At 65.8% G+C, this 21,213-nt stretch overlaps 2 protein-coding genes across 4 annotated transcripts; both read left to right on the top strand.

The window, feature by feature from the left end:
* Positions 1–1,188: 1,188 nt before the first annotated feature.
* Positions 1,189–11,627, top strand: KANSL2 (KAT8 regulatory NSL complex subunit 2). Of its 2 annotated transcripts, XM_084500100.1 has the most exons (10): positions 1,189–1,319; positions 2,232–2,490; positions 3,344–3,522; positions 3,985–4,099; positions 4,500–4,667; positions 5,712–5,874; positions 6,546–6,642; positions 8,778–9,031; positions 10,345–10,539; positions 11,231–11,627. In XM_084500100.1, the coding sequence occupies exons 2-10, from the start codon at positions 2,240–2,242 to the stop codon at positions 11,303–11,305; spliced, it is 1,497 nt and encodes a 498-aa protein (XP_084356226.1). In that variant the 5' UTR covers positions 1,189–1,319; positions 2,232–2,239; the 3' UTR covers positions 11,306–11,627. The 2 variants fall into 2 exon arrangements, with proteins under 2 accessions (XP_084356226.1, XP_084356227.1); XM_084500101.1 differs by lacking the exon at positions 1,189–1,319 and having other exon boundaries at positions 2,001–2,490.
* Positions 11,628–12,040: 413 nt separating this feature from the next.
* NCKAP5L (NCK associated protein 5 like) lies at positions 12,041–20,479 on the top strand. 2 transcript variants are annotated; one of them, XM_084500085.1, is made up of 12 exons: positions 12,041–12,130; positions 14,827–15,046; positions 15,356–15,424; positions 15,532–15,570; positions 15,675–15,794; positions 15,903–16,016; positions 16,396–18,275; positions 18,765–18,927; positions 19,015–19,093; positions 19,179–19,475; positions 19,633–19,766; positions 19,917–20,479. In XM_084500085.1, exons 2-12 carry the CDS (start codon positions 14,945–14,947, stop codon positions 20,151–20,153), a joined length of 3,234 nt encoding a protein of 1,077 aa, XP_084356211.1. In that variant the 5' UTR covers positions 12,041–12,130; positions 14,827–14,944; the 3' UTR covers positions 20,154–20,479. The 2 variants fall into 2 exon arrangements, with proteins under 2 accessions (XP_084356211.1, XP_084356212.1); XM_084500086.1 differs by lacking the exon at positions 12,041–12,130 and adding an exon at positions 14,361–14,458.
* Positions 20,480–21,213: the final 734 nt, after the last annotated feature.

Genomic DNA, 21,213 nt, shown 5'->3' with positions numbered 1-21,213 from the left:
GCTCCGCTCAAGCTGATGGCGACAGAAAGTGGGTCGAGGAGCTTTTTGGGGTCAGAACGGAGGAAAACGGTGCATGGGGAGGGAAAGGGGCCGCCGGGCTGGGCAGGTGGCTTGCGCCGAAGGTTTTTGGGGTGCTCCCGGTTTTGGGGTGCTCCTGGTGGTGGTGGAGAGGGGGTGGCGTGCGAAGGGCCAGCAGGGTGCTGAGCCCTGGTGTCTGTAGGACGTGATGCGAAGCCCAGAACCCGCTCTGGTTGCGGGAGCGAGGCACTGGTCAGACTGGGCAGGGCTGGAGGGGGCCGCGGGGCAGCTCTGGGGGGAGCCCTGCCTGCGCCGCAGCTCCTCCCGCCACCAAAACCCGAAATTAAGCCCGAAATCTGTGGCCGAGGGCGCCCGCCTCGCGGGGGTGGGGGGGGGTCTGACGTTTTTTGGAAAAGCCGAACTTGTTTTGTTCTTCAGCCTCTCACTTTTCCAGACTTCAATAAACGTTATCGTCTCCACCCGGCTTCTGCCAGGCTCCTTCTCTACGCCGAGCTCCGCGTGTTCCTACGCTTGCTGCCATCCCTAGGGGTAAATCCCTGCAGGTTTTGGGGTTAGTTCCCATATTTTGACCAACCTGGGTGTAAATCCCTCCAGTTTTTAGGGTCTATTCCCCCATTTTGGCCAACCTGGGATTAAATCCCTGGGGTTTTTGGGGTCAGTTCCCACATTTTGGCCAACCTGGGGGTAAACCCCTGGAGTTTTTGGGGTCAGTTCCCCCATTTTGGCCAACCCGGGGGTAAATCCCTGCAGTTTTTAGGGTCTGTTCCTACATTTTGACCAACCTGGGGGTAAATCCCTAGAATTTTTAAGGTCACTTCCCACATTTTAGCCAACCCAGGGATAAATCCCTGCATTTTTTGGGGCTGTTTCTGTGTTTTGGGCTCATCCCTCCTTTTCCCTTTCCCTCTTGGAGCCTGGGCTGGGAGCCTCCAGCTCCTCGGGGGTGGCTTTGGACATCTCCAGGAGGCTCTGGGGGCATCGAGGCTTTCCCTGGGGGGCTTTGGGGCTCTGGCTTTTGCCCCAAAGCTTTTGGGACCGGCCCCAAGCCAGGCGCGCCCCCGGGGGGCTCTCCCCCAACCCCAGCCACGTGCAGGCGCGGCCACGTGGCGGCTGCCCCTCACGTGCCCACCCTCCCAAGGGCGTGGCTTCGCCGAGTGACATCGAGCTCAGCCAATCCCGCGCCGCGGGCCGGCGGCAGGGCGGGCCAATGAGGAGGGGCGGCTGAGGTGAAGGGGGCGGGCTGCGCGGGCAGGCGGCGGGGAGGCCGCGGCGGCAGCGAGGTAAGATGGCGGCGGCGGCGCCCGCCCGCTTAGGACCGGCGGGGCCCTTCCCTAACGGCCCCGCCGAGCTCCCCGGGAGGCTCCCCCGGGATCCTCGCGTTCCTCCGCCGCTCTCCTGCTCCGCCTCCGGCGCCGGGATGCGCTGGGGGAGGGAGCGCCCCTCACGCTCGCCGCCCGCGGACAAAATGGCGGCGGCCGGGGCCGGCCGGGCGGCGGCGCCAGGGCGCATGCGCGAAGGCCGGCGCGGGAGGAGGGCGGCGGAGCACGTGCGGGGAGGGGGGGGGCGCTAGGACCCTGCGGGGGGGGGGGTTGGGGTCTATGGGGGGGGCCCTAGGGGGTTTTAAGGGGGGTTTAGTGGGGGTTTAAAAGGGTCTGGGGGGGTGTCCAGGGGGTCCTAGGGGGGTGTAAGGGGGTCTAGTGGGGAGTAGGGGGTCCTGGGGGGGGGTCGAGAGGTGCTGGGGGGGTGCAGGGGGTCATAGGGGGGTTTAAGAGGGTCTGGAGGGGTCCTGGGGGGGCAGGGGGTCAGCAGGAGGCCCTAGGGTTGTTTAAGGGGGGTTCCCCTCCACCCCCGGGACACCCCCGTGTCCCCCCCATCCTCCCGGGACCCCCGTTTCTCCCCCTGGAACCCGTTTCTTCCCCCTGGGGGCCCCCTTTTTTTCTTGGGTTCCCCCATTTTTTCCCTAGGGACCCGTTTCACCCACCAGGGACCCCTTCTGCACTGGCGACCCCCATTTCCTTCCCCAGGGACCCCTCTTCCCCCCCCAAAGGGACCCTTCACTGTAGGATCTTTTTCATCCCCCCCCAACATCCCATCAGGACGAGGATTTGCACTGGGATGCCCTGGCAGGTGTGAGCCGTGGCCGCGTGGTTCATTTCCTTCCTCCTAATTCCTTTGCCCTGCTTTTTTTCCAGCTGTTGGCATGAACAGAATCCGCATCCACGTCTTGCCCTCGAGCCGAGGCCGCCTGACGCCGGTGCCGCGGCCCCAGGAGCCTCTGGCATGCGCCTTCAGCCACCGGCAGTGCTCGCAGCCGCGCCTGGAGGGCCAGGAGTTCTGCATCAAGCACATCCTGGAGGACAGGAGCGCCCCTTTCAAGCAGTGCAGCTACGTTTCGGCCAAGAACGGAAAACGCTGCCCCAATGCTGCCCCCAAACCGGAGAAGAAGGATGGGTGAGTCCCGCCGGTTCTCCGCTCCCCCATCAGAGCGAATTAAAACGGGCAGGGGAAGGATTTTCACATCTAGAAAGGTGTTGCGGGGCCTTTTCCTTCAGCTGCTGCGCTGAAGTTAACCTCAGGCAAGGTTTTGAAGCGCTTCTGAGCTAGGAGAAGGCTCCACAAGCACCGGGGACTTGGCGTGGAGCCTTTCTGCTCCCCGTCTGCCCTCTGCCATCACGAGGTGGCTGCACCTTTGTCAGAGCTGGCCTTGCACCCACGTGCCCCTGGCTTCAGCCCAGCAAATTCGAGTTGGAGTCTGTTTTTACGGCTCATCCTCAGCGTGTGTGCTCTGGTTGTGTTTGATTTGGACTTGCTGTGGCTGGAAGGAGCTCAAACATCAGCACATCCAGCCAGCACAGCGGGGAGGGGGTTCAGTTTTGCTCCTGGGTGCATCTCAACCCGCGTCTCATCCTCGGAGCTTACCAAGAACAGTGCTAGTCTTGATTCTGCCCTCGGCCCCTCTGCGATAAAAAAATCTCCGTCGGCTTTGGCCAGCCTGAAAAGTCCAGTGTGGACGTTTGGAAGCAGAAGAGCTCGCCTCAGTGGCTTGAAGTAAAAAGCTCTTTTCTCTCTCTGCTCCTGCGCCGCGTGGCTGCCAGCTCCGCAGCTCGGGGCGGTGTCGGAGCGGCGCTGTGCGGTCTGCGAGCCACCTGGGGCTCTCTGGCATTTCCCTGCCCCACCTGCAGCCAGGGGCGGGCGGTTTTATTCCTTCTGGTGAGAGGTGGGGGGCAGGCTGAACGTTTCTCAGTGTCTCACTTGTTCGTTTTGCTGGCTGGAGGGGTGACGAGCGGGTGATTTATCCCTGCAGCGTGTCCTTCTGCGCCGAGCACGCCCGTCGGAACACGCTGGCGCTCCAGGCTCAGATGAAGAAATCCAACCCGGGGCCCGCGAGCGAGACGCTGCTCTGCCAGCTCAGTTCTTACGCCAAGAGCGAGCTGGGCTCCCAGGCCGCAGAGAGCAGCCGCAGCGAGGCCAGCCGCATCCTGGGTAAGCACAGAAGAAAAGCAAAAACCACGACCCGATGCTCTCCTTGCCGTGGAGAAGTGAGGGTAGGGCTTGGTAAAGCCAGCGAGGGAAAGATCCGCGGGTACAGGACCGCGTTCTGCAGCCCCTGCTGCGTCTTGGTGCTGCTGACTGCAGGCAAATCACGCCACAAACCCCAAATCCTGCAGGTTTCCTTGCAGAAACCCTAGCTAGCTTCCCTCTGCGCCGCTTGGTGCCTGGCAGACCCCGGTGCTGAGCTCCCTGACTTGTGGGGTCACTCGCTGGGCACCACCGTGGCCCTTAGCCAGGTGGGCGCAGTCAAAACAGCCCCCAGTTGATGCATTTCTTCTCATTCCACGTCCCTGCTGGGGAGGAAGAGCCTCCTTTTGGCACGAAACAGAGCAAATTCACCTCCTGGGGGGCTGTGGGGCCGTGCCCCTTCTCTCAGTGCCCCTCGTTCCTCAGATGAGGACAGCTGGAGCGACGGCGAGCAGGATCCTATCACCGTGGAGCAGACGTGGCGAGGGGACCCGGACAGCGAGGCTGACAGCATCGATAGCGACCAGGAGGATCCCTTGAAGTGAGTGGGTGGCTCCTGCGGGTGACACAGAGCCTTAGCTCGGGGTGATAGCGGGAAGCAGCCCTTAACGAGGTGATTTTATTAACGATGCTGCGCTGGGACTCGGTTCCGGGGTGAGTTTCTGGGTGTGAACGCTTGCCAGGGCTTTGCCTGGTGGTTCTGGGAAGCCTTTGGTGCTGATCCTCCTTCAGCCTGGAGCCAGCCACGCAAGCTGCACTCTCGGGGTGCTCCCTTCATTGAAATTGGGACTAAAAATTGTTATTTCTGCTTCTCACCAACTGCTCTGTCTGTCTCGGCCCCTCTCCAGCAGCATTTCTGCCAACGCCTGCGTCACCCAGCGAGGGGAACGGCCCCGAGGGCCCTCCCCAAACCATCCCCTGCTTCTGTGGGTGTTTTCCAGGCACGCCGGCGTGTACACGGCCGAGGAGGTGGCCCTGATCATGCGAGAGAAGCTGATCCGCCTGCAGTCCCTCTACATCGACCAGTTCAAGCGGCTCCAGCACCTCCTGAAGGAGAAGAAGCGGCGATTCCTGCACAGCCGCAAGGGCGAGCACGAAGCCATAGGCAAGTACCGGTGCAGGCAGCCTCTGGTGCGTATCCTTCCGTCCGAGGGCACCGTCTTCTCTAAAACACACAGAAATCTACATTTAAAACATGTTTTTCTTTAAAAAAAGGGGTTGCCAGGGTGTTTCTGTGGCTGGCCCCGCGCCTGCAGATCGGTATCGTTCGGGTTAGAGGGGTTGCCGGATTTCTTTGCTCTTCAAAGTTTGCTCTCTTGCCAGGAAATGAGACTACAAAGTTAATTCGGAGACAAAAGTGCTTTTTTTGTAGGGGATTTCCTGTTTTTGGTCTTACAAACAACACACAAATTTATTCATCTGCAGGCTCCTGTCTGCATGGGCAGAGGTTTGTTTCGGTAGCTGCACCGGTGCTGCTGTAATGACGTCGTCCTTAGCACGGATGCAACTTTTTTTTTTTTTTTACAAAATCACTGCTGCCTGGCTTGGATTTCTCCCTAAAAATGCTGTCAGAGGCCGGAGCTGATGGCTGAGCAGAGGCAGGCCCAGGTTACAGAACGGGCTGAGAGGTTACAGAGCAAGGAACGCTTCCCCAGCGTGCTCTTATAATAACTCGTCTCGGAAAGTAAAAATAACTGGAAGTTTGGTACATAACAATTTGGGAGGACTCGTTTTAGCAAAGCAGAGCTGCAGATCCTGCCCGCTGCCCTGTAATTACAGCTGGGAGGGCTTACGGGAAGCTTCCAGAACACGGGAGCGAGCTGAAATTTGAAAAAAAAAATTGATATTCTGCCTCTAGAAATCACACTCAACTTCGGCCAAATTATTTTTAAAAGAGGGTTAAAAATAACCAGCCTGAGAACTCCTTGCGGGCACGGGGCAATCGGGATAAGTTTTGGGATGGAGTTTGCTTTGTCATCCTCTGGTGGAACCCCAAGATGAGCTCCCTGTGTCAGCTCCTGTCACCAGCCAGCTGCCGGAGCTCCCCAGGGCTGATTTTGACTCTCGGAAACCCAAAAAAAACGAAATGGGAACAGCGTAGCAGGTGGGTGCGTGCTGTTTTCACCGATCCCTTCTTCATTTCTCACAGGCAGCAGCCTCCTGACGGGCCCCGAGGGGCTCATGGCCAAGGAACGCGAGAACCTGAAGCGCCTCAAGTGCCTGCGGCGCTACCGGCAGCGCTACGGCGTCGAGGCCCTGCTGCACCGGCAGCTGAAGGAGCGCAGGATGCTGGCGACCGACGGCGCTGCCCAGCAGGTACGTCGCCAGCTCAGGGCCTGCTTGGGGGTTTTGGCATCCTCCTGGAGGGCTGCGTCTCTCCTCTTGGTCCCCTCTGCCCTTTGTGAGGTGCTCGGAGGGAAGAGCCGGTCCTGGATGACGCCCTCCAGCATCCCCAGGTGGGCTGAAACGTTGTGGGTTCGCAGGGGGGGGGTTAAACAGGCAGCAAAACCACAGAAATGGTGGTGTGGGGGTGCAGGATTTTCCCTTTTGAAAGGGGGAGCTCTGACTTTCACGTGGAAAATGTTCCTGGGCGTGGTGGTGACACGCAGACTCCTCCCAGACCTGTGGGGACTCGAATTCGGGCCCTTGCAGTGTACACAAAACTAAATTTGGAGCTGTTTCAACCAAAACTTAAAGCTTTCCCTTAACTGGCTCCTGAAAGTTAGGAGATAAGTCGGAGAAAACCCATTCTCTGCGACAAACTGATGAGGTGAGGCTCTTTCGATGGGAGCCCAGACTTTCCGTGTTATCTCAGCCCTGTCCCAACAAAAGCATGAATGGGAAGGCGATAACGAGGGCGAGGATGCGCTGTAGTGCAGGAGACTTTAATCTTGGCGCGTGTTAAAAGCAGAATCCGGGCGTTGTGTGGCCGGGGGGGGGGTTTTGGAAAGCTCACAGAGCTCTGAGCTGTTCTCCTGGCCTTGCAGGCGCACACCACCCGCTCCAGCCAGCGGTGCCTGGCCTTTGTGGATGACGTCCGATGCTCCAACCCGTCCCTGCCGATGACCAGGCACTGCCTTACTCGTATCCTTTCATCTCAGGCCCAACTTCCAGGGGTTTGATCCTCTTTTTTTTTTCCCTTTTTGGCCCTGAATCAAGGCCGTCGGTTTGCTGTAGCCGTTGGTTTCAAACAGGAGCCCAAAGGAATTTTCTTCCTGTGGTCCGCTGGCCGAGCCAGAGCATCTCCGGGGTGCGGCCAGGTCACTTGGAAGTGACAAGGGGACCTCGTGGAGCCCGAGCTGGCTGCCAGCTGTGGTAAGGGAGGACGAAAACAAATCCACACTCCCTAAATCCCTGCTCCTGCCTTGGCTGCGGGTGCCAACAGCCGTCGGAGCGGGGTCTGCCGAGCTCCCGGTGCAGGAGGTGGGTGTAGGAAGGGATATCTGAGCTCTGCAGCGCTGCTTTGGGGCAGGAATTGAAGAAAGGGGTAAATTTCGGCCTGGCTGGGGCTCCCCGGGCCAGTTGTGCCCCTCGTGTGGCATTGGGACAGGGCGGATCCGGCCAGGAGCAGCTCGGGGCCGTGCTCGCAGCTGCTGTGAGTCAGGAGCAGCCCCGGATCCCGGAGCAGAGCTGGCAGGCAGGGGAGGATGAGCTCTGGGTTTGTTTTCTTACTGGAGCTGGCAGATCTTCCTCCAGCTCTGCGCGGGGAGCAGGAAGCTGCCATTGTTTCTCTCCAGAGGCCGTACACTTGAAAATAAAGGCAGGATAAATACCTACAAAGCACTTCGAGCCAGTTGCTGTTTGCAGCTGGCTGGGAGCAGGGGCAGGGAGTGGAAAAAAGGTTTTTTTTTCCTCGTGGCTGAGCCCTCAGCTCACTCTGGCTGCCACAAACAAGATCTTTGCTTCGGGTAGCCCCGGCGAGCCGCTAACGTCTGCAGCCTGCCGCGTTTTGCGCCTTGTGGGGAGGCTCTGGGGCTTTGTTTGGTTTTCCAGGAGCTCGATTGTTTGCCACGGGGCCTTACGGGGAGCTCAGCAGCTGGGCCGTCGGGCTCCAGGTGGAGCTGGGGCTTTCGTCGTCTTGGCAGCCGCTGCTTTTTGGCTACCAGGAGAGCGAGCGCTTGGGCTGGAGTCATCGGGAGAGATTAAAATCTGGCATCCCCGCCCTGCCGCTCCTGCAGAGACGCTTTCCTCACCCCCGAGTGCCTGCTCGGTCTGGCTTCTTGGGGCTGAGCTCCGCACCGTTAGGGCCAGCGCTAATTAGGGGCTCTGCCAGGAGGCTTTGAGAGCCCGTGGATGGTTCCTCGGTGCACGGAGGTGAGGGGGGAGAGGACAAATCCGAAGGAAACCTCGTCAGCTCAGGGGATGGGGTTAAACTCAGCGCCTCTGGCCACCACGTGTGGGTTTGGAGGTTTGTTTTTCCTCTCCCACCCCGCGTTGTGTGCAGGGAGCTTGTCAGACGTTGAGGACATCAGCCTGCCGGGTGTTTGGGTGGGTTTGTTGGTGAGAAATCCATCCTGAAAGCCTTGCTTCATGCTCGAGACCTTCTGTGGCACCCAGCGGGGGTTGTCACAGGGTGGAGAGACCCCGGGACACGATCCCAGGGGTGTGGGGAACGCCGCCGCGTGCATCTGCTGCTGGACGAGGACGGGATTCGGGCTCCTGCTGCTGCTGGGGGATCGCTCTGCCGAGCGCAAATGCGATCGGAGCGAAGCCCTCTGGTTGTGATTAAAGGCAGGAAATCCCATTTACACCTCTGGCAGGAACAGGTTTTCCACTGGGAAGGAAAATGCAGTGGGAAGCTGGAAACAACCGGAACCCAACTCCTGGCGGTGGAAGCAGCATTGTGCGCGCTGCCGTCCCCGCTGCCTGCTGGACCTGGAAAGCGGTGCAGACGCCTCCGAAATGGACGGCTGCAAATCAAAGTGAGCCCGGGCATGTGTAATATCTTCCAGCTGAGGATCTGTGAGTGCTTTACGGGATCCAGCTAAGCCTTCCAGCCCCCCCCGGGGGGCCGTAGCTGTTGTCCCCGTTTTCCATCACATGAGTACCGTGGCTCAGGGCGCAGCTCCGGAGCCTGGGCTGAAAAAACCTACAATTGTAGGGTTTTTCACCTTAATCTGGAGGGCGGGAGGATGCGTGGGGAGCCCGGCAAGCCTCGTAGTCCTCCTCTAGCTCGCCCGCTAGCAAGGCGCAGGTTTCCCTTGACCGCATCTTGCCAGACATCTGTCAGGACACTAACCAGACCCTGTTCAAGCCGTGTCAAGGCTCGGAGGAGGTGCCGTGCAACAAACCCGTTCCCGTCAGCCTCTCCGAGGAGCCCTGCTGCCCTCTCCACCTCCGCCTGCCCCCGCAGCTCTACGTCCCCGAGCAGGTGCTCTCTGTCCCCGAGGAGCTGGAAGCGGCCCCCACGGACCTGTACCTGAGCGCTGCCGAGCTCCAGCCCACGGAGAGCTTGCCCCTGGAGTTCAGCGACGTAAGTGGGAGCGGTGGCCAAAAAAAAAAAAAAGGGTCCTGCAGGAGAAGTTGCCCAAAATCTGCTGCTTTCAGCACATCTGTGAAGCCAGGCTGAGCTGGGGGGCGCAGAAAGCCACCGCTGCCTCCCCAGCGCCGATAACAGAATGGTTTTTACTCTTTGCTGGCTCGGAGAAGAACAAACAGCCCCTTGAAAAAAACGAGCAGGAACCCAAAGGGTTTGGGAGATGCTTCCTTCAGCAGGGTTTGGAACAGTACAGCTTGTGGCTGCTCCTTTCGAAGGGCCCTGCTCTTATTTAGATCAACATTCAGCTTTTTTATATATATAAAAAAAAAAAGCAGATTTCTGCCCGCCTTCCTCTCCCAGGAGGGTTTTAATCCCCAGATTATTCCCGTGTCCTGCCTGGGCGTTAAGCCTCCGCGCTTCAAATCCTTTGAAATTTGCTTGAGCAAAAAAAAATCCCGCGGACGTCAGGGGCTTTTGGTTTTCTATTCGGGTGTCCCCGAGACCTCGAGAGCTTCCATCAGAGAGCAGAAATCTGACAACTGCTGACAGCGAGGGCTCGCTCGGGGGCCGGGGGCTGCCGTGGGGCCGAGCTGGACCTGGCAGCACCGAGGTCGGCGGCGTTGGAGCTGCTCCAGGCTCCTTCCTGTGGGGCCGAGCGGTCGCGAGGCAGAGCCAAAGTGCAGCGGCGTCAACGCGGCCTTTGTGGGAGAGATTTTTTTTTTCCAGGGCAGAAAGGAGAAACAGAGCCGCTCTTCTCCCCCCAGCCTGTCCCCCCAGAGGGCTTTTTAACTCTGTAGGATTTCAGGTGGTGCGGGCAGGATCCCAAAAACCCTGCCCCGTCCCTTTCAGGATGCGTTTGCCCTCTCTTGGAGGCAGCCCCGTGGGTGCGGGTGCCCCCTGTGTGCTGCTGTGGGGCTGCCTGCTGTGGGGCTGCCCCGAGGCCTTTCCCCCAGAGCTGGGATGCCCCTGGAGAGCCCCACATCCTCGTCTCATGCTGGGAGCTGTGGGGGCGTCCCGCATCGTGGCAGCTTTGGGAAGTTCCACCCGGAGTCGTGGGCGTCCCACCTCGGTGTCGGACACCCCCTGAAGCCCCCCCAGCCTTTAAAAAGAGCCTTGTAGGGCCCCCTGCCTCCCGCAGGAGGGTGTGGGCGGCAGAGAGGAGCTGGAAACCCCAAAAAATATCGGGGGAAGCAAAATTTTGCTGAGTTCTGCTGAGTTTTGGGGAGGGGGATGAAGGTGAGGGGCTGCCGGGAGGGCTGCGGGGGCTCCTCCGTTGACGGGGCCGCTCTCCCTGTCCTCTCTCCTAGGACCTGGACGTGGTGGGGGACGGCATGCAGTGTCCCCCGTCCCCTCTGCTCTTCGATCCCTCCGTGGCCCTCGACCAGTCCCTCAGAGACGTGGCCGAGGCCCCCGTGGACATCCTGGCCCTGGAGGAGCCGTCCCCTCCCGGAGGAGCCGACCGAGGGGGCTCTGCCCACGGCTTCCCCGAGCCTCCTGCGCAGGTACGGATGGAGCAGCGCCCTTGGGGGGGGGCTCCAGACCCAGCACGGCCCCTGCTGCGGGCAAAATTTTGTCCCCAAAACTGTGCCTGAGCCCAGGCGGTGCCACCACGGTCCCTGCGTGCCCACGGGTGGCTGCTGTGTCCCCACAGCTCTGGGTTGGGGACCAGCGCCCAGCCCTGGGGAGCTCCCCCCGGGTGGCACCGTGGCTGTGATGGGGTAGGGACGTCTCAGCTGCAGGCTGGGGATGGGATTTGGGGCTTTTTTCTCCCCATTTTGGGATTTGGAGGGCAGCAGTTGCCTTCTGTGCAAAGGGCTTGGACTTCATTCCCTTCACCCTGCTCTCAGCGGGGTGGTTTTATCCCTTGGGTGCTCACCGTGGGGGGGTTTTGGGGTTTCCCTCAGCTGCCCCATCCCGTCTGCTGTCCCCCCCTTTGGCTGATGGCCCCACAGCCGGGTTTAGGGACGGGGATCCCCCCCCCCAGGCCCTGAATGAAGGCCACCGGTTTGCCGTAGCCGCTGGTTTCAAGCAGGAGCCCAGAGGAAAAACCTCCCGGTCTGTTGGCGTTCCCGACCCCGTGGAACAACCAATTCGTGTGGGAGCGACACGGGGCCGAGCCCCCCAACCCCTATAACCCCCCCCCCAAACCCCCCCTGCACCCATCCCACTCTTTTCTTTTTCTCTCCTGGCCAGAACCTCCTGCGCCCGGGGCCCCCCGAGGAGACGGCGGCCGCCAACGGGAACCCGGAGCTGGCGGCCGGGAGCTGAACTGGGAGCGAGCGAGGGGCTTCCCTGCAGCACAGAGCCCCCCCCAGTAACACCAGTAGCACCAGTAGCACCTCTGGAGGAACAGAAAGAGGCTGCGGACCCCCCCCCGTGTAGGGTGGTGGTGGGGTGGGGGGCGAGGACCCACCTGCAGCCAGGAGGAAGCCGGAGGGGTCCTGGGGGGGGATTTTTTGGGGAAGGGGGGGACACGGAGCTGTGTGGGGGCAGCGGGGGTGGTGCTGGGCTGTCCCCATGTCCCCCCCTGTCCCTGTAGGGGCGGGGGGGTGGCTCCCCCCTGCAGGTGACCCCCTCCCCCTCAATAAACATCTTGGACCTGGACCCCAAAAGCGTCCCCGGGTCGTGCTGCGAGGGTGGGGGGGGGGATAAATAGGGGGGGGGGGGGGCAAGCCGGTGCCCAGGGGGGCTCCCGTTATACCGGGGGGGGGTGGGTACGGGGGTGGGCGACCCCCCCAGGGTCCTTCCAAAGCCCCGGTGCCCCCCCCGGTGCCGCCCCCAGCCCCGGTACCGTGCCCGGTGCCAACCCCCCGGGGGCGTCGGGGAAGGGTGCGGGTGGGTGGGGGGGGGGGGCGCACCGGGACGTGCTCGGGGCGACCCCGATCGTGACCGGGGGATGCGGCGGCGGCCCCGGGACCCCCCCCCCCCAAACCCCCCCCCGCCCCCGGGCTGGGATTGGCGGCGGCGGGGGCGCAGGGCGGGGCCGGCCCGGTGCAGCCATGACATCACCGCCGGTCCCAGCCCCGGGCCCCGTCCCGAGCCCGGTCCCGGCCATGCCGGCCCGTGCCGCCGCCGCCCCTCCGTAACCCCCCGGTGAGTCCGCGGGGGGGTTTTTTTTGGGGAGGGGGGCAGGAGGAAGAGGAGGAGGAGGAGGAGGAAGGGAAGGGAAGGGGGGGAGTGGAACGGAGCCGCCGCCGCCGTTACCGGAGGGTCCCCGGGGAAGTTGGGCCGCAGCTCGGGGGGAACCGGGAACGGGGGAGTCGCCGCCGGGCAGGGCTCTGAGCGCAGCCCCCGGGGCTACCGGGCACCGGGAGGAGGAAGAGGAGGAGGAGGAGGAGGAGGAGGAGGAGGAGGCCCCTCCGGGATGTCCCCGCAGCGTCCCGGCCGCCCCGGTGGCGTGCCCGGTGTCCCCCGGTGCCCCCCGGTGCGTCCCCGGTGTCCCCTGGTGCATCCCGGCTGTCCCCTGTGCCTGCCTCCTCCATCCCCGGTGTGTCCCCGCTGTCCCCAGTGTGTCCCCAGTGCATCCTGGCTGTCCCCAGTGTGTCCCCAGCATGTCCCCGCCGTCCCCTGCCCGTTGTTCCCAGTTGTCCCCGAGGTGTCCCCCCCCTTGTCCCCTGCCACATCCTGGCTGTCCCCGGTGTCCCCCCGCTGTCCTCCATCCCACCCACATGTCCCCTCTCCATCCTGGCTGTCCCCTCTGTGTCCCTGCTGTCCCCAGGGCATCCTGGCTCTCCCTGCCGTGTCCCCACCGTGTCCCCAATGTGTCCCCAACATGTCCCCTGTGTGTCCCCACCGTGTCCCCGCTCCCCTCAGGCTGCTCCTCCAGCGCATCCCGCTTGTCCCCAGAGCATCCCGGCTGTCCCCGGGGTGTCCTCGCTGTCCCCGCCGCCTCCCAGCTGTCCCCAGTGTCCCCAGCGCATCCCGGCTGCCCCAAAGGGACCCCAGCCCCTGCAGCACGGCGGGGCTGGGGGCGCTCAGGGCTGTCCCCCCGTGTCCCCAAATTTGTGGCGGTGACGTGGGGCAGGCCGAGGCCACCCTAGGGGACAGCAGGGTGGCTGGGGACACTTCCCCGCCGTGCTGGTGTCCCCGCAGCCGGGCGGTTTGGGCACGTGCTGCGTCCCCGGTGGCCACTGTCCCTCGGATCGAGGTGACAACGGGGCCCTGCTGGGACCGGGGAGGGCGAGCGGGGCTCCGAGCACCCCCGGCCCTGCTGCGGCCACGTCCCTGTCCCCTCCTGCTGCCCCAACACCGTCCCCGCTCCATGTCCCCGTGCCAAGGAGGGGAACGGCTGCGGTGGCGAGGCCTTGGGGGGGCTGCGGGCGGCTCTTCCCCTCCAGACAGAGCCTCACTTCCCCCCCGTGACGCAGCCGGAGCCGCTGGCCCCGGGGCCGCTTCCTGCGCCGGGGGGCTGAGAAGGGGCCGGGGGGGACACCACGTGCAGCCCTGGGGTGCAGAGGGGACACGCGGGGACAGCACGGGGACGGCACGGGGACGGCACGTGCGAGGTGCGGTTGCGCGGTGGGGCGCGGGGCCGAGGTCCTGCAGTGCCTCGTGGTGGGGAGGGGGCTCGGGAAACCCCCCCCCAGGCCCTGCTGTGGGACACGGGAATGCTTCGGGCACCGGTGCCACCCTCGTGGTGCCAAAAAGGTGGCGGAGGTGGCACCGGGGGGGCTCGGCTGCTCCCAGCCTCGGCCTGGATGGTGACGGCGGGGTCCGGGGTGGCCTTGTGGGGTCCCTGGGGGGGCTGGGGTGCTGCGAGAGCTGCACCCCGAGCTCAGCCCTTCCCCTCCCGGCTGGTGGCGAGCCCCTGCTTGAATCCCTCCTTTGTGGGGTGGCCGCACGGCCCCTCACCCGCCAGCACCCCAAAAACCTCCCTGTAACCCTCTGCGCTCATCCCGGTGCCGGCCCCGCAGCCAAACGGCACCGAGGCCCCGGCTGAGCCCCGGGGGAGCCCCGGTCCCCCCCTGGCTCATGGGTTATGGGGGTCCCGACCCCCCCCCCTCATCCCACAACCCAGCCGAGGGTCCTGACCCCAAAAAACGGAGCCGGGTGCCCAGCACCGTGGGGTGCTGGGGGGCTCCGAGCCCCTTTTTTGGGGGGATTCCCGGTTCCCTCGGGTGCTCGGTGCCCCGGGGGAGTGGGACGGGGACCCTGGGGCGGTGCTGCCCGGTTCGTGGCCGGTTCCCCGGGGCTCCCCGCCGGGGGCTGCGGGGCCGGAGCTGGCGGAGCCGCGCACCGGGGGCGGCGGCGGCGGCGACCCCGGCTCCTCCCCGGTCGCGGTGGGAAGGCGGAGCTGTGGCGCCGCCGCCTCCCAACAATAGCGCGGCCGGGCCGGGCCGGGATGCAACCGGGAACGCCGCCGGGACCGGCCCCGGGGCTGCGGGGAAGGGAGCCGGGAGGAGCCGCCGGGAGCTGCGGGCTGTGAGTGCGCGGGGCTCGGTTCTCGGGTCCCGGTTCCCGTTTTTCGGTTCCCGGTTCCCGGGGCCCGGCCGCGTTCCGGCGCGCACGGAGCGGCCCCGGGGCGAGCAGCGCGGGGAGGCACCGGCACCACCTTGAAGGGGGGGGGTGGGGGAAAACCCCCGGTGTAACCGGGCTGCCCAGCCCCCGGGGGGGGCCCCTCTGCACCCTGGGGTTCCGTGAACCCCCCCGGTGCCAGCCCCGGGCTCCGCACCCACCGTGGCCACCCGGTGCGCGGCGACGCCGGTGCCAACCCCGGTGTTCCCCAAAAGCACCGGGACCCCCGGTGTCCCCCCCCCCCCCCGACATTTCATCCCTGGTGTCCCCCACAGGTGACGTCTGCGCTGTCCTGGCCGGACCCCAGCGAGGTGAGGGGGGGGGTCCTGGGCCTGGCAGCGCCCCAGGAGGGGGGGACACGGCGGCCTCGGCTGCGTCCCCTGGCAGGCAGCGATGTCGGAGAGCGCGGCCGAGGCGCAGGGAGATGAGAGCCCCGCGGCACGCGGCGAGACGGGCAGCAGCCAGGAGCTCCTGCAGCGGCTGCGGGAGCTGGAGGTACGGAGGGGAAAGGGAATCGGGGCCACCGGGCAGCCCCCGATGGTGTCACCACGCAGCCGGTGCCACCACGCAGCCGGTGTCACCAAGCAGCCGGTGCCGTGGTGCCAGCGCCCTGGGGACACGGTGGGGACAGCTCCCACCTTCTCATGGTGCCCCCATTCCCGGGGTGGAGCAGCTGGGGACAGCCCCGTCCCCCCGTGCAGCCCCCAGCAGGCAGAGGAGGGCTCCCTTGGTGCCACCGGGGGGGTCACCAAGCGCCCGGGCCCCTCGGCAGCGTCCCCTGAATTGTCCCCTCTCTGTCCCCAGGCGGAGAACTCGGCCTTGGCTCAGGCCAACGAGAACCAGAGGGAGACCTACGAGCGCTGCCTGGATGAGGTACTGGGGGCACTGGGGCTCACTGGGGGGGTCACACGCGTGTGCCAGGGCACGGGGCTGCGTGTGCCCTCCGCAGCCCCCCCCCAAGATCCTCTCTTCTTCCCCAGGTCGCCAACCATGTGGTGCAGGCGCTGCTCAACCAGAAGGTGGGTGGCTGGGGGGTGTCCGTAGGGCTAAGGGGGGGGGGGGGTCCCAGAGGAGCTGGGGTGACGCTGCCATCGTTGTGTGTGTCCCCCCCCCATCATTCCAGGACCTGCGTGAGGAGTGCATCAAGCTGAAGAAGCGCGTCTTCGACCTGGAGCGCCAGAACCAGGCGCTGAGCGACCTCTTCCAGCAGAAGCTGCAGCTCTCGGCCGGATCCCTGCCCCAGGTGCCGTGGGGGGGGGGGCCGTGTTAATGCTGGGGGTGGGCTGCGGGGGGTGGGTGTGAGGCAGAGCCCCCCCCTCAGCCATTTAACCTGGTGCTGCCTCCCCTCCAGCTGCCGCTGCACCCGGTGCCGGTGTCCCTGGACGCTCCGGGCAGCCCCCAGCTGGGCTCCACCGAGCAGCCCCCCGCCTCGCTGCCCCCCGGCTGCTGTGCCCCCCCGGCAGAGGTGGGTACCGGTGCCTCCGCCCCCCCCCTGCATGCACTGTCCCCATTTCCATGCCCGTGGCATTGCCCTTTCCAGGCTTGGGGTGTCCCCATGGCCGTGGTGAGCCCTCTGCGAGCCCCCGACGTCCCCATCCCTGAGCCCCCTGCCGTGGGGTGGGGGCTGCCCGCGGTGTCCCCGTCCCCATGCCCTTGGTGTCCCCTTCTCCAGCATCCCCTGCTCCACCTGTGATGTCCCCAGTCCCCAACCCTATTATCTGTGGTGTCCCTGCCCCTGGTTCTGTCCCATCCTTGTCCCCCACCCCTGGGTGTCCCCAAGCCCGTGGCACCCCCCTAGCCCACCCCCACCACTCCCACGGGGTGACAGCGCCCTGTCCCCACAGGCCACCCCGCTGGGACCCTCGGGCAGCCCCGTGCTCAGCCCTGGCGCCCCCTCCCTGGACGCCCTCTCCCCCTTCTTCAAGAAGAAAGCGCAGATCCTGGAGGTGCTGCGCAAGCTGGAGGAGACGGACCCTCTGCTGGGAACCCCCCAGGGACCCCCCCACGCCCAGGGACCCCCCGATTCCCCCTGCTCCCCCGAACCCCGGGCTGGAGCCGACGCACCGGGCTGGACCCCCTGCCCTCTGCGGGGTCTGGGGGCAGCTTCGGGGTGGCGGGGGGCCGAGGGGAGCCCCTGCTCGTCGCCGGAGGAGGCCGTCCCCCCGCGGGGGGCTCTGCTCAGCGCCTTGGCCGAGCGGCTGCTGCGGGGGGACGGGGGGTGCTGCCGCCTCAACGGCGAGCCCCCGGCCCCCCCCCGGCAGCGTGGCGGCGGCCCCGAGCACCCCGCGTTCCTGGGGCTCTACGCGCCCTGCGAGGAGAGCCCCGAGGGTGGCTTCGCCCCTCTTTCCCCCCGCCTGGGGCTTCCTTCGCCCGGGGGGGGGGGGGCACCCCCTTTGCCTTCCCCTTCCAAGGTGCTCAAGGCGCTGAAGCTGCCGGGCCCCCCCGGGGCGCTGCGCCTCAGCCCCCAGCTCGCCCGCGCCTCCAAAATCCCCTGCCGCAGCACCAACCCCGAGGCCTCGCCGGTGCTCAGCCGCCGCGCGTCCCCCGACGCCCCCCCCGAGCCGGGCTCCCCCGAGCCCCCCGTTTTCCCCCCTCCTCACCCTTACGAGGCGGCCGAGCAGCCCCTGGGGTCCCTGCCCGTGGGCCCCCCCGCCGGTGGCGAGCGAGCAGCCGCGTCCCCCCCGAGCCCCCGGCGTGGTGCCGGGGGCTCGGCCCCCTCCCGCCGCCCCGGGAAGAAGCCCCCCGAGCCGGGCTACTTGCCCTTCAAGGAGCGCCTGGCTGCCCTGGGCAAGCTGAGGGGCGCTGACGGCCGGGAGCCCCCCCCAGGACCCGGGAGGCCTGAAAGGGGTCACGGGGCTGAGCCGCGACCCCCGGCGCGGGGGTGTTTGGGGGGCAGCTTGAAGCACCCCGAGCCGGCGCACGGCGCGGAGCCCCTGGCGCGCTGCTACTCCTCCGGCTCCATGGGCGAGCACGGCAAAGCGGGGGGCAAGGGGCGCCCCCCCGGGGGCAGGACCCCTCCGCGAGCCCCCCCTCCGCCCCCCGCCAAGGCTGCCCGCAGCCCCCACGGCAGCCCCACCAAGCTGCCCACCAAGGCAGCCGGCAAAACCGGGGGGTCCTCCCGGGGCGAGGAGCCCAAAGCGGCTCCGATGGTGACGGCGGCGACGGCGGCGACAACGGGGGGGGCCACCAAAACAACCGGGGGTCCCCGCAAAGCGCCGGCCGGCCCCGAAACCCTCGGAGCGGGGTCTTCGGCGGGGGCCGCCGGGCATTCGGCCATCGAGGAGAAGGTGATGAAGGGCATCGAGGAGAACGTGCTGAGGCTGCAGGGGCAGGAGCGGGCGCCGGCGGCGGAGGTGAAGGTCAAACCGGCCGGGGGCTTGGCCAGTTGGTTCGGGCTGCGGCGCAGCAAGCTGCCGGCGCTCAGCCGCCGCGCCGAGGGCGCTCGGGGTCGGGAATGGTCCGGGGCTCCGGCACCCCTGCGGAGGGAGGTGAAGTTGGCAGCCCGCAAGCTGGAAGCCGAGAGCCTCAACATCTCCAAGCTGATGGAGAAGGCGGAGGACCTGCGCAAGGCGCTGCAGGAGGAGCAGGCTTTCCTCCACGGGTTGGCTTTGGAGAAAGGACGGCCCCGGGCACGCGGTGCCGGTCCCGAGCGCAGCCCCGGGCAGCTGCAGGTGATGTACCAGGAGGTGACGGCCGAGAACTTCATGCAGCAGCTGCTCAACAGGTCAGGGGTGGCCCCGAGGCCAACAGGGAGCTGGGGACACCAGGGCTTGGGGACACCAGGGGCTTGGGGACACTGGGGGCTTTGGGAAAACCGCGGGCTCGGGGACACCGTGGGGTTGGGGACACCATGGAGGGAAGGAGAGGGAGGCGATGGGGTTGGGGATGCAATTGGGACAGGAATGGGGACACCGCGGGCTTGGGGACACCAGGGACTTTGGGAAAACCTTTGGCTTGGGGACACCATGGGCTTGGGGACACCATGGAAGGAGGGAGATGGAGGCAATGGGGTTGGGGATGCGATTGGGTTGGGAACAGGGACAGCGTGGGCACAGGGGTTGGGGACACCGTGGGAGGAGTGGGGGATGCCTCACAGCCCGAGCTGGGGCCACTGTGGGCTTGGGGACAAACTGGCTGGGTGCTGAGCATGGGGGTGCTGGGTGCTGGGGGGAGGGGGTCCCCAACGTCCCTCCCGCTGCCCCTTTGTCCCCAGGGTGGACGGGAAGGACGTGTCCTACGAGAGCCGCCTGGAGCACAAGCGGGACCTGTGCGACTTCCAGCGGGTCTCCCCCGACGCCAAAGACCCCCGGCTCTGCCGGCCGCCCCGCAACGGGATCGTGGGCCACCTGCGGGGCTGCCAGGACCCCCCGGAGAAGGTTGGGACCACCCCCTCAGCCCCCACCCCTCACCTCTCCATCCATCCCATCTCCCTGGGGGGGTTCACCCTCTCTTTTTCGCCTCAGGTGCCCGACGTGGGGCTGCGGGACGAGCTGCCGTCGGACGAGAGCCTGTCCGAGTCGGGGACGGCGCAGCACTTCGCAGGCGAGTTGCCATCACCCGGCGGGGATCCCTTGGGCATTTTTGGGGGGCTTCTCCTCATCCCTCACACCTTTTTGCGTCCCCACAGCGTGCGGCTCGCTGACGCGGACGCTGGACAGCGGCATCGGGACCTTCCCACCCCCGGATTACGGAGGGGTCCCCGCAAAGAGCACCCCAAAACCCCGCGGGCGCCCGGAGCCGCTGCCCGGTGCGGTGCCGGGGAGGCCGGCAGCCCTCACCAAAGTGCCCCGCAAAGCTCGGACCCTGGAACGGGAGGTGCCCAGCGTGGAGGAGCTGCTGGTGCCCGGCAAACACCGCGGCACCGGGGCCCCCTGCCGCGCCGCCGGCCCCCCCGGCGCTCACAGCCACCGGGGCTGTCCCCAAGGTGCGTGTCCCAGCGGGGTCACCCGGGGACGGGGTGGCTGTTTGAGACCCCCCTGATGCTGCAAGGTGCTCACCGGTGCGGCAGGGAGGGTCTTAAAATTTGTGTGGGGGGGTGGTTTTGTTGGGATTGACCCCCCCCCGGTCTCTTTTCGCCGCAGACGCCGATGCGGAGAAGCCGCGGCGCGTCCAGCAGAGCAAGAACTGGACCTTCCCCAACGCCAAAGCCTGCGGCAACACCGACCCCTTCCTCTGCCCCCCCGGGGGGCTGGAGGGGCTGCACCGGCCTGCGCTGGTGAGTTGGGGGGGGCACCGAAATTGGGGTCCCATTAGGGTGGGGGCGGCCGTGGTTGTAAGGATGTAAATAGCGCGGTGCTGGGGGGCGCGCGGTGAGCCCCGCTCGTTATCATTTTGCTCATTTTTTTCCCCCCCCCAAACCCCTCAGGCACCCGCGTGCAGCCCGGCCGGGCACCGAGGGGCATCCCCGGAGGCCCCCCCGCCGCTGCCCCCCGCCCTGAGCGCCTGCAGCAGCCGCACCCCCAGCGCCTCGGACGTGGGGGACGAGGGCAGCACCGAGGCGCGGTCGCGGGACGCCGGCTGCGGCCCCCCCGGGATGGAGCACTCGGAGTCGCTCAGCGATTCGCTCTACGACAGCCTCTCCTCCTGCGGCAGCCAGGGCTGAGCCCCCGCCCCCCCTCCCCAAAACCCCCCCCCCCAACCCTCACCCCTTCCACGGGTCCATCCTGTTCTCCCCCATCCCCAAATCCTGGGTTGGACTCACACGGCTTCCACCCCTCGCCCCCCCCCGTGCAACGTTGCACAATTTGGGGGTAGTGGGAGGGGGGAAGCAGGGCCCGATTTAGGGGTGCTGCCCCCTTTTGGGGGGGGGTCCCAGTGCCCCGTGTCCCCCCTCCTCACGCTCTCTCTGATGGTGCTATTGCAGTGTACAGCCCCCGCTGCCGGGTTTTTAACTCAATAAAGCCGCCCCCCCTGGTTTATTTATATAAATTTTCGTCAAGCCGCTGTCGTCTCTCAACTTTGAGCCCCCCCCGGATTCACAGTGCCCCCCCCAGCCCTGCAGGGTTGAAACCCGAGCGTTTTATGGAATTATCTGGGTGTACAAAGCCAAATCGGGGCCGTTTCTTTCATTTTTTTTTTAATAGAGCTCTGAATCCAAACACCGTCGTCTTCACAGTCCGAGCGTGCGGCAGCGGGGCTGCGCACGGGAGGGGGGGGTTAAAAGGAAAAGGGTGGGGGGGGGGGGAAAAAGGAATTACAGTCAGCGCTGGGGCAGACCTGCTGGAGGCTGAGTTCTTTTCCATCGTGGTTCTTGGCACTGGTGCTGAAGGAGAGGCTCCTCCGGCCCGGCAGGCAGAGGGGGGGGGATTTTGGCTTCAGGTGCTCAGCCCCGTAGGGCAGCTGGGGGGGTGGTGGTGGCCCTTTGTCCCCCCCCCCGATGGCACAAGGAGGGGCCCGCAGCCACCGTTTGGGGCGTAACGCCCTGGATCTATGCACGAGGGGTCGGCAGGGAGGTGCCCGCAGGGTTGGGGAAGGGGAGAACCCCCCCCCCCCAAAAAAAAAAACGAAAGCTCCCGGCTGTGGGATCACCCTGACGGAACCCGGGCTGCGGAGCCAGCAGCTGCTGGCCGCCAGCCCGGGCTGTGGGGGAGCCAAAAACTCCAGCAGGATCTGCAAAATCAGCTGGTTCAGTAATCAAAGGAAAGCTAAACGAGAGGAAAAAA

The sequence above is a fragment of the Aythya ferina genome, assembly GCF_964211825.1.
Source record: "Aythya ferina genome assembly, chromosome: 28".
Classification (NCBI taxonomy): Eukaryota; Metazoa; Chordata; class Aves; order Anseriformes; family Anatidae; genus Aythya; species Aythya ferina.
The sequence above is the reverse complement of the archived record's forward strand: the minus strand, read 5'-3'. Positions and strand labels throughout refer to the sequence as shown.

Excerpts from the sequence above, each read along its gene's own strand:
- KANSL2 (XM_084500100.1), top strand. The coding sequence starts at position 2,240 with ATGAACAGAATCCGCATCCACGTCTTGCCCTCGAGCCGAGGCCGCCTG. Across the intron at positions 4,100-4,499 it reads GACCAGGAGGATCCCTTGAA|GCACGCCGGCGTGTACACGG; the intron begins GTGAGTGGGTGG and ends GGTGTTTTCCAG. Across the intron at positions 5,875-6,545 it reads CCGACGGCGCTGCCCAGCAG|GCGCACACCACCCGCTCCAG; the intron begins GTACGTCGCCAG and ends CTGGCCTTGCAG.
- NCKAP5L (XM_084500085.1), top strand. The coding sequence starts at position 14,945 with ATGTCGGAGAGCGCGGCCGAGGCGCAGGGAGATGAGAGCCCCGCGGCA. Across the intron at positions 15,795-15,902 it reads CGGCCGGATCCCTGCCCCAG|CTGCCGCTGCACCCGGTGCC; the intron begins GTGCCGTGGGGG and ends CCTCCCCTCCAG. Across the intron at positions 19,476-19,632 it reads CCACCGGGGCTGTCCCCAAG|ACGCCGATGCGGAGAAGCCG; the intron begins GTGCGTGTCCCA and ends TTTTCGCCGCAG.